This window comes from Myiozetetes cayanensis, unplaced genomic scaffold (genome assembly GCF_022539395.1).
Source record: "Myiozetetes cayanensis isolate MyiCay16 unplaced genomic scaffold, myiCay2020 scf7, whole genome shotgun sequence".
In the NCBI taxonomy this organism is placed as follows: domain Eukaryota; kingdom Metazoa; phylum Chordata; class Aves; order Passeriformes; family Tyrannidae; genus Myiozetetes; species Myiozetetes cayanensis.
The window spans coordinates 2,635,766-2,649,827 of record NW_026087964.1 but is presented as its reverse complement, the minus strand read 5'-3'; the positions used below and the strand labels follow the sequence as shown (position 1 = coordinate 2,649,827).

Here is a 14,062-nt window from a genome sequence, read left to right as displayed (position 1 = left end):
TGGGAGCATTTTCCACATCTCCCATGTCCCCCAAACGCTCTCTCATTTGAGATGGTTCCTCAGCAAATACAGAGGTGATGGTTCAAATAAAGAATTAGCAAGACGTCGGTGCCTTGGGTGGGTGTTTGCCTCTAGCACAGGATTTCTGACTGATCCTGACAAAGATGTTTTTTATCAATTTGCCAGGAGGAACTGGCAATGTTGAGAAAGGCAAGTTTATTTTTGAGAGCAGCTTAAGCCATAAGAGCATACACCCATCGTGACTTTTCCTTATTTATTGAAATGTAGATGGGCATTTTTCAAGTGGTTTGTCAGGCAGTAAATAAACCCCCTCTGATCCATAAGACTCCTCCCCACTAATTCAAGCAAGATTAGTACAAAGAAAAATCATAGAGAACTGCAGATGTTGAAACCTGGCTGGTTTATTTTATACTGGCACAAACCTTTTCACATCTAAAATCACTTCAAAACTTGTGGACGCCTGAAATACCTCCCCGAAGCAGAAGCTTAGATGAAATCTGAGGCCAACTGAAACGTTGGGTTTTGTTATACCAGGAAAACTACTGTCTCTTGGTTTGATGTATCATGCTCTGGGGTTTGTTTGGGGTCTTTCTGGTGACCCAGCAAGGTTCAAAGCTGAACTGAAACCAGCTCTTCAGGACATCTGTGTTCCTCGTGTCGACATTTCCACTTTCTCATCTGCAAAACTTGATTTTAACGGATCGATTCTTCTGGTACAGACAATGCAGTACTCAGGAGTCCAAGTCCTGTTGCATAATCCTTTCACTGCAATTAAGAAAGCTTTGCTTCCCTGGAACAACTCAGCATTTCCAGGAAGAAATCTCAATCTCATTTTAGCCATTTCTTTTAAAAAGATATGCATGAATCCCAGGAGGATAAAACATTTGCCTCACATGGCTTTGGAGGACTGCACAGAACAAAACCCCCAGCTGCCAACCTATATTCACAGTCAGAGAGGCTCTGGGACATGCAGATCCCTGCAGCACAGCCCCTGGGCTGGAATGTTGGGATGAGCTGCAGTGAATTTCAGCCTGGCTTCACGTGCTGTGGCCTGACCAGGTGGATGTGCCATCAGTCATACACCCTTCATGAAGGTATCCATCCCATCCCATCCCATCCTGTCCCGTCCTATCCACAAACCAGCAGAGACTCATGTCCCTTAAATAGCTTAATGTGGAAGCAGTTTGGTATGACAGATGTTGGCAGGACACAGGAAAAAAAAAACAAACAAACAAACCAAATTAATTTCAGTTCCTTGAATTTGAAGCACCGGAAAGGAGAGACTGCTTTCAGCATAGACGGAGAGGGGGAGGCTGTTGGGCAGAGGGGGCACACCCTGCCACTGCACAAGGGGAAGGCAGCAGTGAGCCGGGCCCATCTCCTGCCTCTCTGGTGCCCCCTCCCTAAGCACCAGCACCACCAGCAACCTGGGCAAGCCAACATGAGGCACAGGGAAGGGAAGTGGCAGCTCCATTGTGAGTTTCTGGAAAGGATGATCATTACTAAGCAAGGGGGAGGCTCTTGAGGTGCTGGGAATGGGGACACAGCGGGGGAACACAGTTACACTGGACACAGTTAGCTGTTAGGCTTGGCTGGAGCTTCAGCTGTAAGAGCTGTTTGTGCAAGCCCAAGCAACACCTATGAAACCTCTGCAAGTGAAAGGTAAAGCTGAGAGCCTGTAAAAGCACTGCCTGGGAAGGACTTGGCCTCAAGGGGCCAACACAGAGACTTGAAGCCACTCAGTGGCAAAGAGTTGGGTCGAGGTAAAGGGGTAGATCCTGTCCATGCTCCCACCACATGCTTTGTGTCACCCAGTTGCTGCTGGCCTGCTCAGCTGGAACACCTGTGGGCATTATGTCTGTCTCTGATGGAGGAAGATAAGCTTGTAGTGATCTGGCTGTACCAGAGATAACTGAGCAAACCAGCAGCCCAGTGCGTGGAGTGAATGCATCAGCATCTTAAAAGAGCTGTTTCAGCAACTCTTTCCTGTCCAGAGCCCTGGACCAGCCCCAAAACATGAGGCAAAGCACAAAAGCTGCTGCCTGAGCTTTGGTTAATGTAAAATTACACAACTTTGTCCCCAGTGCTGATGTTTATGCAAAGAGGGGATGAAACAGGCCCTCCCTGCTGCTGCCCCTCACTGGGCACCAATCTGAGTCCAACCTCAAACTCCTGCCTGCGCTTTGCAAAAGCAGTAATTCAGATTCTGCTGTCTTTCTACTCCTGTAAAAATTCAGTTCTATAGCTTTACCCCAAATTAATGAAGATCCCTTAAGTTGCAGTTGATTCCCGTGGCAGGCTGAGGGCACTGACCTAGTTTGCAGCATTATTTACATTCAGGATGGTACTGGACTAAAAGACATCTCAAATTCTGCTATCTTTCCACAAGTAGCCCAGGTTCCCTGGCAGAGCAAATATGATATAACAGAAAGCAGAAGAACCCTCTATCCAAGTGTTTTACAGAGCATTGATTTACTTTTTTCCAAGGGATGGCCCAGGGATTCTTCTGCAGAGCTGTTGTACTGCCAACATATGATTTGCTCTACTTGCCCTTTTGGTTTTAGTGTCCCATTAATAATACAGCTCATATTTACTGCAGTTTGTGTTACTGTTCCACTGTCACTTCTTGACCACTCATTATTCTCTCTGTAGTGCTAGGCAAGGCTCCAAACCCCAAACAACAGCAGCAGTGTTACTACAGACCAAGCCACAGCCCCACCAGGCTCAAGGCAGCTCCACTGAGTGGGATCATTTATCTTCCCAGAGCTGGCAGGGCACGCTGCACCTAGGAAAACAGGAACAGCTCTACATCCTCTCCATCAATACATCAGACCTAAGACTTTTCTAGGGCAATTTGGACAGTCAGCTCTTTTGAGGGATCTAAACCAGAAGACTGTAAAACATCATTAATGAGCATCTTGCTTAATCCTGGCTCTGTGGCACCTGCTGTAACAGAAGCAGGAACAGGCTGTTGGGCTGGCCCTGGCTGACAACTCAGCTCAGGGCTCCATGGAGGATGTGCTCAGGATGCCTCCCTGATCACCTCTGCACTCCCTGATCAACTCTGCATTCTGAAAACAGCTGCTGAGCTGCCCCTTGACCCTGCAGCCAGCACAGCTCTGTAAGTGCCTTCATTTCCCACCCTACAGCCCTCTGAGCACCCATTATACCCCCCTGTATGCCTCCAGCTCAGCATCCAGGCTTGGACGTTGCAGTACTGGTGTCCACTTCCCACTGGGAGCATCCTCAGGCCTCACCAAACCTGTGCTGCACTGTAAATCAGAATGGATATAGAAAGGCAACGCTGAAGGAGCTGGGTGGTTGCCTCACCAAGGGCTTACAGTGCCCAGAGAGCTTCATAACCCTCTTTTCCCTGAGGACTTACAACCCCTGTCTTTCTCATCACAGGAATATGCCTTAAATCCTGAAAAAGAGCTGGAAACAATACTGTTTAGAGGCAGGATTTCTCTCCACCCTTCTGGATGAGGCTGCACAAACACCAGGAGAAAGCTTTCTCTGGTCTTCCAAGCAAGCCCTAGTTTCCCCTCCCTTCTCCTGGGATCAGAACTGACCTCCTCCTGCCCTTGTCCCTGTGAACAGCACGTTAATTCCAGCAGCAGCAAGGAGTTTCAGAGCAGGAAAACTGAAGTTTTCCTCTCCTGGGCTAGTGATTAGAGCGCTCAGGAGGTGTGTTTGAAGCCCCTCAGGGCACTGCAGAGAGCCCAGAGCAGGTCTTCTGTGCCCTCAGTGACTGCCCTCAGCACTGGGCTCACAGGCACGACTGGCCGTGGGTCACTGCCTCTTCCCTGGTGCACTGCCAAAGAAGTCACATTTGCTCTTAGTTTCATTACCTACAAAACAAAACAAAACTGAGGGGTCTCCAGGGTTAAGCACCATCCATGCAATATGAACAGCAAGGAGAAGCAGGGACTGAGGATGCACAAAGTTCCCACTGTTCCCTTCGGGCTGAGGTAGCTGGTTTGCCACGCAGGAAGGTGTGGGATGCAGATCTCTCTCCCCCACCTCACACCAGTCATCTTCACACCCCCAGGCTCCAACCATCATGTGCACCCCAAAGATCAAGACTGCCACATTCAGCACCGACACTTCCAGATTGCATTTTGGATCTCAGCCCTCGGGTGATGATCACAAGTTCTCCCATCTGACCTAACCCCAGAGAAAGGATTTTATTTTGGCTTGATCCGCCTGCTGCCAGACAGATCCGGGAGCATGGTATGGTCACCACAATCTGACCCTGTGGGAAGTGTCACTGAGGTCCCACATGCCCTCCCACTTGCCAAATTCCTCAGCAGATGAGGTCGCTTCCAGATTTCAGTACTTACTGGCAAACTTCAAGTGGTTTGTCCAGAAAGGCTCCAAATGATTAAAGATCTCTTGGAGCTGTGTTGTGGCCACTGCCTGCTTACTGATCTACACAAGCATAGCAACATGGGAACCAGCAATCTGGGAAAACAACCTTTTCTGCTCCCTGGCTTCTAATATTTAGCTTTGCTTTGGAGGTGAAAGAAGAACAAATACTTACTTGTATCTATTCTCATTGCCAGATTTTGGATTTTTTTTATCATTTACTGAGAAAAACAAGCCTTCCCTTATGATTTATTAACCTTGAACATAGCTCACATTCCAACTGCTGTGCAAATAAAAGCTGATTCACCATTACCAACACACTGAAAATATTTGCTGTCCCTGTCTTACAGATAACAAATCTGGGTCAGAAGTGGGTGTTTTGTACTGTAGAATCATAGAATGGTTTAGGTTGGAAGGAACCTTAAAAATTATCTAGTTCCAACCCCCTGCCATGGGCAGGGACACCTTCCACTAGACCAGGTTGCTCCAAGCCCCATCCAACCTGGCCTTGAACACTTCCCAGGATGGGGCAGCCTCTCTGGGTAACTTGGTCCAGTGTCTCATCACCCTCACAGTAAAGAATCTATTCCTAACATCTGATCTAAATCTCTAATTCAAAACTGTTTTCCCTTGTCCTATCACTATTTGCCATGTGTAAAGTCACTGTCCATCTTTTATAAGTCCCCTTTAAGTAACAGACAGGTTGCAGTTATTAATGAAGATAAAGAAAGTGCAGCAGACAGTTAAGAGAAGGGATGGTTACCAGAGAAGAAGCATTAAGAGCGTGGCCAGTGCTTCCCAGTAATATCTGGAAGCACTCCAGTACTGCACCTGACTTCTAAACCACCTCCAAATGGAAATGCTGCAGACATACACAAACTAGAGGAAACCACCTCAAGATTTGACTGTTCAGTGTTAGTTCTGCATTATTTCTGCCAGTTTTCAAAGTAACATCAAAAGTGTTTGAAGAAAGACTTGTAAAATAGTGTGGAATCAAAATGAACCTGCAGAGAGCAGCCAAAAAAAGAGTATGGAGAGTTTTCAGGGCCATCTGATGTGTTTCTTCACTTCTGACTACTTGAGCTTGGTCTGCCACCAGAGAGAACCAGGAGGTTTCCTCAGCAGCAAAAAAACCACACTGAAATCTTTATTCAGAGTAGTAAGATACTTACTAGGAAAAAAAAAGGAATTCTCAGTTATTAATTTTCATCTTAAAATATTTGCAGAGCTCCCTTCTCACCATCTAGAGGGGCTTTCTAGCCCATTCTTCTGGTCTTTCAATCATTTTCTCCTCCTCTTTACAAAATCACATTACTGCCCACTCTCTGGGGTCCTTTATGCCAAAACTGACTCCCCTTTGTCTTTTTTACATAATGACAAAGCAGCAAGAGCCCCATCCATTACTGCAGACTTCTCCCAGACCCTGCTTGAGGGTAGGTGGCTCACACTTCCTCACAAAACACTGTACAGTGACAGCAATCACTGCAAGGAGCAATTGCTATCTCAGCTGCTTCTCCTTCATAATATAAACCAAGCCCATTTATATGCCAAAACAGCATGCCTTTCTCCAGCCTTAAAGACATGGACTCTCATCTGAGGTCGTCTCTCCCCTATGACTTTTGTCCACGAACAGGAGAAACCACCTCCTTCTTTTTCCTGACTAAGATCTGAATTGTGTTCAGGACTTTCCTACAGTGCCAGTTCTTTCAGTACAATCAGAATTGGGGTTTGGATCCAGATCTGTGCCAAAATTTTAAAGGCAACTCGAACACAGAAAGGTTGGCTCAGCCTGCTGCAGCCTGAGCACATTTTCCAAATGGCTCTACTTAAAGAATCATCAGAATTCGAGAACCTGAGAGCAGGACTGACTGACCACCTACTTGGATGAATGAGTTATTTAGGCCAAACTCTTCTGAGAACTAAAGGATGCCACATCTCCAGATAGGAATTGTAGCACTGATGCTTTTCACTTGGGGACTTTGAACACCTCTTGGGAATCTTTCTCACCAAAAGGTGTGTGCCAGTACAGACTGGCAGCCTGGAAGTAGAAGTCTTTTCGTATGACGCTTGTTCTTCCCCATCTAACCATTTCCCAGACTGTATCCAACCAATTCTCTCATGACTGTTTGCAGAACAACGTGTTTTTGAGAAATGCACAGCAGGTGCTAAGACTGGAGAAAGACACAAGGAAATCTTTTATGAAGATTTGCAAAGTGAAACCGGACCTCTGCTGAGCCAACACATTTGTTCAGCTTCAGTGCAACTGGCAGGACATGTGACACATTTTTAAGGGGCTGAGGCAGAACAGTTCATCAGGAGTCTCCACAGAGGCTCTTTCACAATCCCAAGCCAACGTCTCCCACTCTCTGGTCTGATCCCCTCTGGCAGTGGCCCTTCTGAAATGGCTAAGGGAGCTCTGGCACTTTCCCACTGAGGTACCAGTGGGAACGATCAGGCATTGAAATCTGTTAAGAGAACTTGCCTAGATGGTAGTGATCAAACTCTCAAGAATTTATCTACTTGTGCCCAGTGCATTCTGACTAACACCAAATGCATAAACACGTCTGATTTTCAAGGAGTGGCTAACAGCTCTGGGCTACATGATTTTAACAGCCAGCAGAGTCCAAAGTGGTGGCTGATGGCCACATAGGGAACTCCCCTTGGTACCACAGCCACAAAATAGGGTGTTCAGGATATTTCTTTGCAACGTCCTTTATTAAATATTCTCTTTGATACAGAATATGTAAGTGAAAATAGTTTACAATCTCTGTGTCAGTAATTCTTACAGGAGTCTTCTGTGTAGTCAGCAGCTGCCACAGCAGCTCATGTTGGCATTTAAGGAATAAGTCTTTAGCAAAAGTCAGGTCTCTCACTGTGTGAGATCTGTTCCACACAAAGAAGTTATAAGAATAGGCACTGGAAAATGCCTATAGAAACCATGAAAACTCTGAATTCCAGTCTTCAGCTAATACAGAAATTTAACAACTGTGTCACAGACACATTATTCTTACTAAATGAAACAGCAGAATAGGAAAATGCATTCTCCAAAACTTATACAAGTCATGGCAGTGCACCCCAGTGCAGCCAAAGATGAGGAAATGCCTCAAGCACAGATGCCCCAATACAGTGTAGAAGGTTAAGCACAGCACTGCCCAGCTATACCTGCCAGTTTGGAATGCTATTTCCAGTGCTGGAAGTTTTCCATGTTAATGACCGTGAGGCAAATGGCACCACCCACCCCAGTGATGCCCCACAGAAATTAAGACAGCATAAAGAGATTTTGCTTTGACTTGTGCCTGCCACAGCTGCTGCATGGCCTGTCTGAGACCCACACAGACTCCTGCATTTTATTCTTTTCTGTGTAAACCAGTAATCTCATTTTTTTACATTGAGGAACAGTACATAAATGTTTCTTTGGATCAAAGGATAGCTCCTATACTCTTTAAATAGATAAGGCTCACTGGGTATCCGGATTGAGAAGCCTTCTGGCACAGGGAAGGTGACTGGGGACACAGCCACGTGCCCTCATTGTGGAGCTGTAGAGCACACGTAGCTCTTATGAACATTTCACTCAGAAGCCTTAAGTTATCACCAAAACACTATGTCAGGGGCTGCTTGAGGTCAAACAAGCCAGTCCCTCCTTTGACAACTTTTCCAACCACCAGGCATGCTGAAGGAGAGCGCAGCTCATCGTGGGCACCTGCAACAGAACCCAAACAAAATCTATTTGGAGGTGCCCAAAGGTTTCTCAGAGATCAGTGCTGGAAAGAAAGCATTTTGGTTTACATGCAAGAAGACATCTGGTCCAGAGAGGCTCTGCCACCTGCTGTTCACACTGACTTCGATTTCTGGGAGCAAGAGTCCAAAACTCTTCCTACCCCCCTACAACAACTATTATCTCATCCCAATCTTTTTTGTTCAAGTAAAGAATTAGGCCACACATTACTAAATTCTCCCTATTCAGCATGGAAAGACAACACATTCTGAATTCTAAGAGAACACAGATTTGACTTTCCACTGAACACATTTTGCTGATTAAATAGATCACTAAAAAAAAAACCAAACATGTCAGGCAAAACCAAAAAGATTCCCTTGTCATTGCTGCCTTTTTCCTTTGTTAGGGTGAATCCATCTGATGTGGATTTTAAATCCTTCTGGCTAGATAGGAAGGGAACTTTTCACTGGAGAGACATTCCATGAATTCCTTCGATTTTGTGGTTGCTCACTGTAGCGAAATAATGTCACAGAAATTTGGAAGCACTCCAGATGACATGTCTGGCTGGGATTGTTTTGCTTCCACTGTTTTTATAAGCAACCAGGCTGATTTTCATTCATCCTGACTACAGCAAGCTGGAATTTTATCATTAGAGCAGTTAGAAGACTGGAAGTAAAACTGTTCAACTTTTAGGAAGTTTGGTTCTCTTTATTCTGCCAAGCAAAATGTGCTTTTTGCTGAACTTTCTGTCACACAGAGGATGTGGGGAGGAGCTGCACCACAGCACAGTGTATGGCATGTGCTTGCTGCTCTGATCTCAGACACAGCTGGATAACCAAATGGCTGCTCCTAAATGTGTGTCAGCTGAAGGAAAAGCAGCTCCTTTGTAAGATCGTTAAACAGGACAGTCCTAACTGCCCTGTTTGCTCACGTGATGGTAACAAAGAGTCATTCTCCAAGCAAACAGCCCAGGGATCTCACTTGTGATGCCACCAAGCCCTGATCAGCAACCTGTGCACGGCAGCCACAAACCTTCCTCTTTCCTTCTTACTGCTCAGGACCATCAGCCCCGAGGCTCCCTTGCAGTGTCTCTTTAACTGTGCAGTCAAGTTATTAGTTACATTAGAGCAGATTAGATCCAGGCTGCTGCAGTCCCCATTATGGCTTTGATTTCCAGCGTGGTGAAATCATCTCCCTCTGCTTTGTAATCAGTGCAGCGTTCCTGCCAAGTCACCGTGCCCTTCTGTCAGTATGCACTGCATGTCTTTATTTGTAATATTATCCATAAACTACATTTCACTTGGCAAAAAAGCTCAGGGGATTTCATTTCCAGGTCAGTGTGTGATATGACATAAATCCAGGGAGTGCAACTGCACAAGAACATCCTCTTCCTCCTCAGTTTCACCCTGGATTTACAATTTCCTTTTATGATTTTCAGATGAATTAAGTCAATTGTAACCAATAAAAAAAAATTAAAACCCAAATTACCTTCCCAGAAAAGGTATAAAGCAGCATTAACCAAAAGGAATTCAGTGATAAAAGTATCTCTGACATCTGTGCAAGGCAATTTAAGGCACAAGCAGAGGAGATGAGGGCTTTCCCCATCTGTAATTGGGAGGAAAGGAGGCAGCACAGGAGCATCCAAGGGGGCAAGTGACAGAAACCAAGTCTATTTGCAAAAGGGAGATGTAAGTAGCATCCAAAGCATGAGATCACACAATCTAATGACAGACTGATAGCATAAGTTTTATTTTGATAGAAGGCCTTAAATGTAGATGGCTAGTGGTGTTCCAAATGTCCTAACTGATCCACACAGCCATGTGGTATCTACATGTTCCAGAGAGGCAACTAGAGAAGGATACTCTTGGGAATCTCAAATGGCACCAGAAACCTACCATTAGACAAATGAGCCTGAGCCTTTGCCTGTGTTTGAGGAAAAATGCAAAGATAATAAAGTGCTAAATCAAAGTAACAACCAGGAGGTCTGTTCTCACAATAAAATGCTGAATAGAAACTCTAGAGAAGATATGGAAGTTGTAAGAGAGGCACACAAAACAAAGCAGAGAAGACAATTTTAATAGCAGAGACAGAAAAAGGCAGATTTAGTAGTCTGTTATAAAGCTTTGCTATAACAAATCTTAACAACCTTAAGGTTTGTTGTAAAAATGCCTATCTAATTCTTAAAGCAAGGAGTCACAGACCCCACAAATTACATATGGGAGCTGACTTCATTTAAGCTGACAGAATTTTATTAAAAACACCTGGAACATTTTCCTGGGCAAGGGCTTAATTAAAATTTTAGCCTCTGGCATTTTTTTTTCTAATGCAATTATGCTTTACTGAAAATAGTGGAAAGTTACAACAAAACCCAAGCACATGTGAAATGCTGCAGCAAGAGATGTTGTACTAAACCACTCACCCATCATTGTTGCTTCCTTCAAGAACTTGTAGCTGGTCTCAAATGTCATCTGCTGCAGAGGGGAGGAGTTGGACTGAATTCCAAAGCGATTCAGTGGTTTATAAATTCCTTCAAAACACATGTAATCTGCCACAAGTGAAAGGTGCCGAGGGTCTACCACAATCCCTTAGAACACAAGAAAGAGCAGTCATCAGAGCATTCGAGGGCTAAGTGGGTGGGTTTTTTAAATAAATCAGATCTAAATTAAACCCCTTGAACCAATCAACATGGAGAACATCTCCATTAACATTCTTCTGCCAGTGTGTATTTGCCTTAACTGCTCCCCTCAGATATCCAAGAGAGGCAGACCTCTAATACAAACCACTCTCTCTCCAGGGAAACTGCAATGTCAGGAATGCTGTAAGGGTGCAGAGTTTCTCTACATAAAATCAGCAAGGCCTCTGTTTATGCAGAGAGAGATTGCACATCCATCCCTCTGGGATGGACAGAGCTCTATCCCCTCACCCAGTGGCCTGGGCTCTGGAGTCAGAAAGGTTTTGATATTCTCTGTGCATCTACAGAAAAAACCCTTTTTAGGCTAAAAAGAAGTAGCACTGATTTCTAAATAACTGTGTAATGGGGGATCATTAACAGCTCTGTCAACATTGACCAAGCAGTTCTTGAGCAACTTGAAGGTGAGACCCTTCTGGGCTGCCAGCTGGCAAATCCCTTTGATGTAACTGCTTGCTAAAATTCCCACTGTATTAATCTTCCCTCTTTTCAATAGTTTAATCCACAGCAAGACCCAGCTCACTGAAGGGCAATTCAACATGCCTAACTTGAGCAGCCTAAGTCAGGCAGCCTCCCCAGGCTGGACTCCCTGAATAATCTATTCAGAGAGAAGAACATCCATACAATGCAGATGCAGCTATTTTAGGGAAGATATAAAATCTCTGGTGCCTAGATTCCCGTCATTAAAAAGCCACGATGAGGCAAGATTGATCCTGTTCTCAGGGCCACTAAGCAAGTCTAACAGTTGGCTTCCTCAGACATCAATAATTAATTTGTTTGGACCTTCCAGCTTGCAAAAATAGAACAGAAAAGCTCTGTGAAGGGGGGGGATAAATTCAACCTCATCTAATGTATTTTCTATTGATTAAAAGCAGCTTAATAATTAACTAATGAGGTCTTTGCAGAAGACACTGGAGTAATTAAAATGATGAAAACCTGCAATTTAAAAATATGCACATAAATGGAATGATCATTCAAAACCATAACTGTAAGCACTGTGGCTACATTTTCCCATCGAATGGTATTAAAGACTACCTTTAAAAATACAACGAAATCTTACCATATACAGCAAATACATCTTTTATTTCCTTTATAATCACCCTCAGGGCTGATTCAATTCCATAATTCTTAGCCATGGCATGGATATCATTAGAATAAAGTCTGTTCAGGTCCAAAATCTAAAAGTGGAAAAAAAACAGAGATGCAAATTAGGATGACAGTCGCTCTGTATTTCCAAATAATTTAAGCTAAGCTAAGATAGCTTTTTTCCTCCATTTTTCATGAGCTTAAGCAGCACCAACAGTTACAGAACAATGAGGAAGCAGCTCAGAGTCAAACACAGACCAAAATGATCCAGGGATTTATGTTTAAGCAGCATTATACACATGAATAGGAGTACTGGAATCAAAACTCACCACAGGAGAAAATTAACTGAAATTACACAAAGCAAACTAACAAGCCATCCCAAGCAGCAGAGGAATGTGTTTAAATCTTCCAAAGAACACAATGCAACACCCAGTGTCTCAGACAGCCAGAACTTTTCAGCAAAAGAGAAGATATATCTTAAATCAATCCTGTATTTGTAGTTATGGGCCAGATGGGGTAACAGAACTATTCATCTCCAAGCACTGCAATTCATTGAGATGGAAGAACTCCCTCGAGTAACATTTAGAGAGACAGTAAGCAGCATGGTGTGAAATCATCTGTCATTAGGCACTGGCTGCTGCACAAACACTGATTTGCAAGCTGCCCTTGAGAAAAGGCTCTGCTGAGCTCTGAACAGATCTGGGGGTAAAAAGGAGGAGGAAGAGAGTTTAAAGGCTGAAAAGGCTACAGATCACCCCTGATAAACTGAAATGGCATCCATCATCCCCTAGAATACAAAAGATCATTCAAGTCTGGGTTTATAAACAGATTACACACGTCAGAGTATCTGAACAGCTCCGCCATGTTTATCCCTTCAGTGTGCAGAACGAATTCCTTCTCTCCTTCCTTAGTGGTGCTCTCATTCAACAGGCACCTTGTGATCCCCTTCACCTCGTGGATCACTGTGCTGCGTGCCAGGGAGGTCAGCAAGGAGGAGACATCAAAGTACACCTTCGTCAGCGGCAGCGCCAGCGAAACCTGGCAGGAAAAAAACCAACACAGTGTAAGGAAGTTTGAACACCAGGCTCAATAAACAACCTACTTCTTCTGAGGCCAAAAGCAGACAACTGGAATCACCCAAGTTGTGTGTTTAGGGACATAAACATCTGACTGGAATCAGAGCTGAATGATGCCAGTACGAACTCCCCATCCCAAGGTCAGTCATCCACATTGCTTTCAAGTCTCTGAACTTACACTGACTGTTTATTTGGGGTGGCTTTCTTTGGGGAGAGAGGATGGGTATCTGTTTGTTAGGGTTTTTAAGGTGTTTAGATTTTTTTCAACAGCCCAGCCATCACTTTTGTTCATCAGGAGCTGCACAGCAGTCCATCACGTATTTAAAGATTAAAAACACGATAAACCTGTCAACAACTGGCTTTTAAAAGGAAGTTTCAGCAGGTGTTCTGAAAATTAGAAATTACTGAAAATTGTGTCGAGAAGCACACTTGCAGTACCACTTCCTGCATTCACACGGGATTGCTGAGACAAAACAGCAGCACTGCACTGCAAAGATCCATTTGTTATGGGAGCTGCGTGCAACCACCCACAGATGATCCAGGCAGCACCACCTTACCTCACACCAAAGTTCATTTTCGGTGTCAAATGTGTAATCCTGTATGGATGGGTGGCTGTCCAGAACGGCATTTACTCGCACCTCTGCTGCCTGAAGCAATCGATCTTTCCCTTTTTTAGTCTGAGACACGAAGGAGAGAGGTTGAGATTCTTCACCCTCTGCTCTATTCTGATCTTCTTCAGCACCAGGAGTCTTTTCTTCTTTTTCTGATTCAGCCTCTTCATCTTCTGGAGTCTCATCAACGTTTTCTTCCCCATTCTCTTCTTCGCTCTCATAGTCGACCTGCAAAGAAACAACGTTGTATTTATCTGAGCCAGAACCTGCACAGAAACAAAGCACACCATCAACAGTTTAGTCTTCACTGCTGATTTGCAAGTATCTCACCTATGGCACAATGAAAACGCAATTCTGTTGGAAAGAAAATAATACAATAGATTCAGTTCAGTCTCTGTTGCTTTATAAAGTATGAAGTACTGAACCCAGAGAAACAGGCAGAGCCAGGGAGAGCATTTATTAAGAACCAGAGTAAAGTTTTAAAAACAATTAATGG

At 44.3% G+C, this 14,062-nt stretch overlaps 2 protein-coding genes across 2 annotated transcripts in view; one reads left to right on the top strand and one right to left on the bottom strand.

Moving 5' to 3' along the window:
- PTCD3 (pentatricopeptide repeat domain 3) overlaps positions 1-14,062 on the top strand; it is an 822,782-nt gene that overhangs the window by 768,761 nt on the left and 39,959 nt on the right. The gene's annotated exons all lie outside the window — the stretch shown is intronic.
- POLR1A (RNA polymerase I subunit A) overlaps positions 6,652-14,062 on the bottom strand; it is a 31,605-nt gene continuing 24,194 nt past the window's right edge. Inside the window, exons 30-34 of the mRNA XM_050338078.1 lie at positions 13,513-13,794; positions 12,717-12,917; positions 11,854-11,971; positions 10,524-10,688; positions 6,652-8,089 (exon numbers count right to left, since the gene is read on the bottom strand). Of these exons, the coding sequence (XP_050194035.1) occupies positions 7,989-8,089; positions 10,524-10,688; positions 11,854-11,971; positions 12,717-12,917; positions 13,513-13,794 (867 nt within the window). The 3' untranslated portion in view covers positions 6,652-7,988. The remainder of the gene's footprint in view (positions 8,090-10,523; positions 10,689-11,853; positions 11,972-12,716; positions 12,918-13,512; positions 13,795-14,062) is intronic.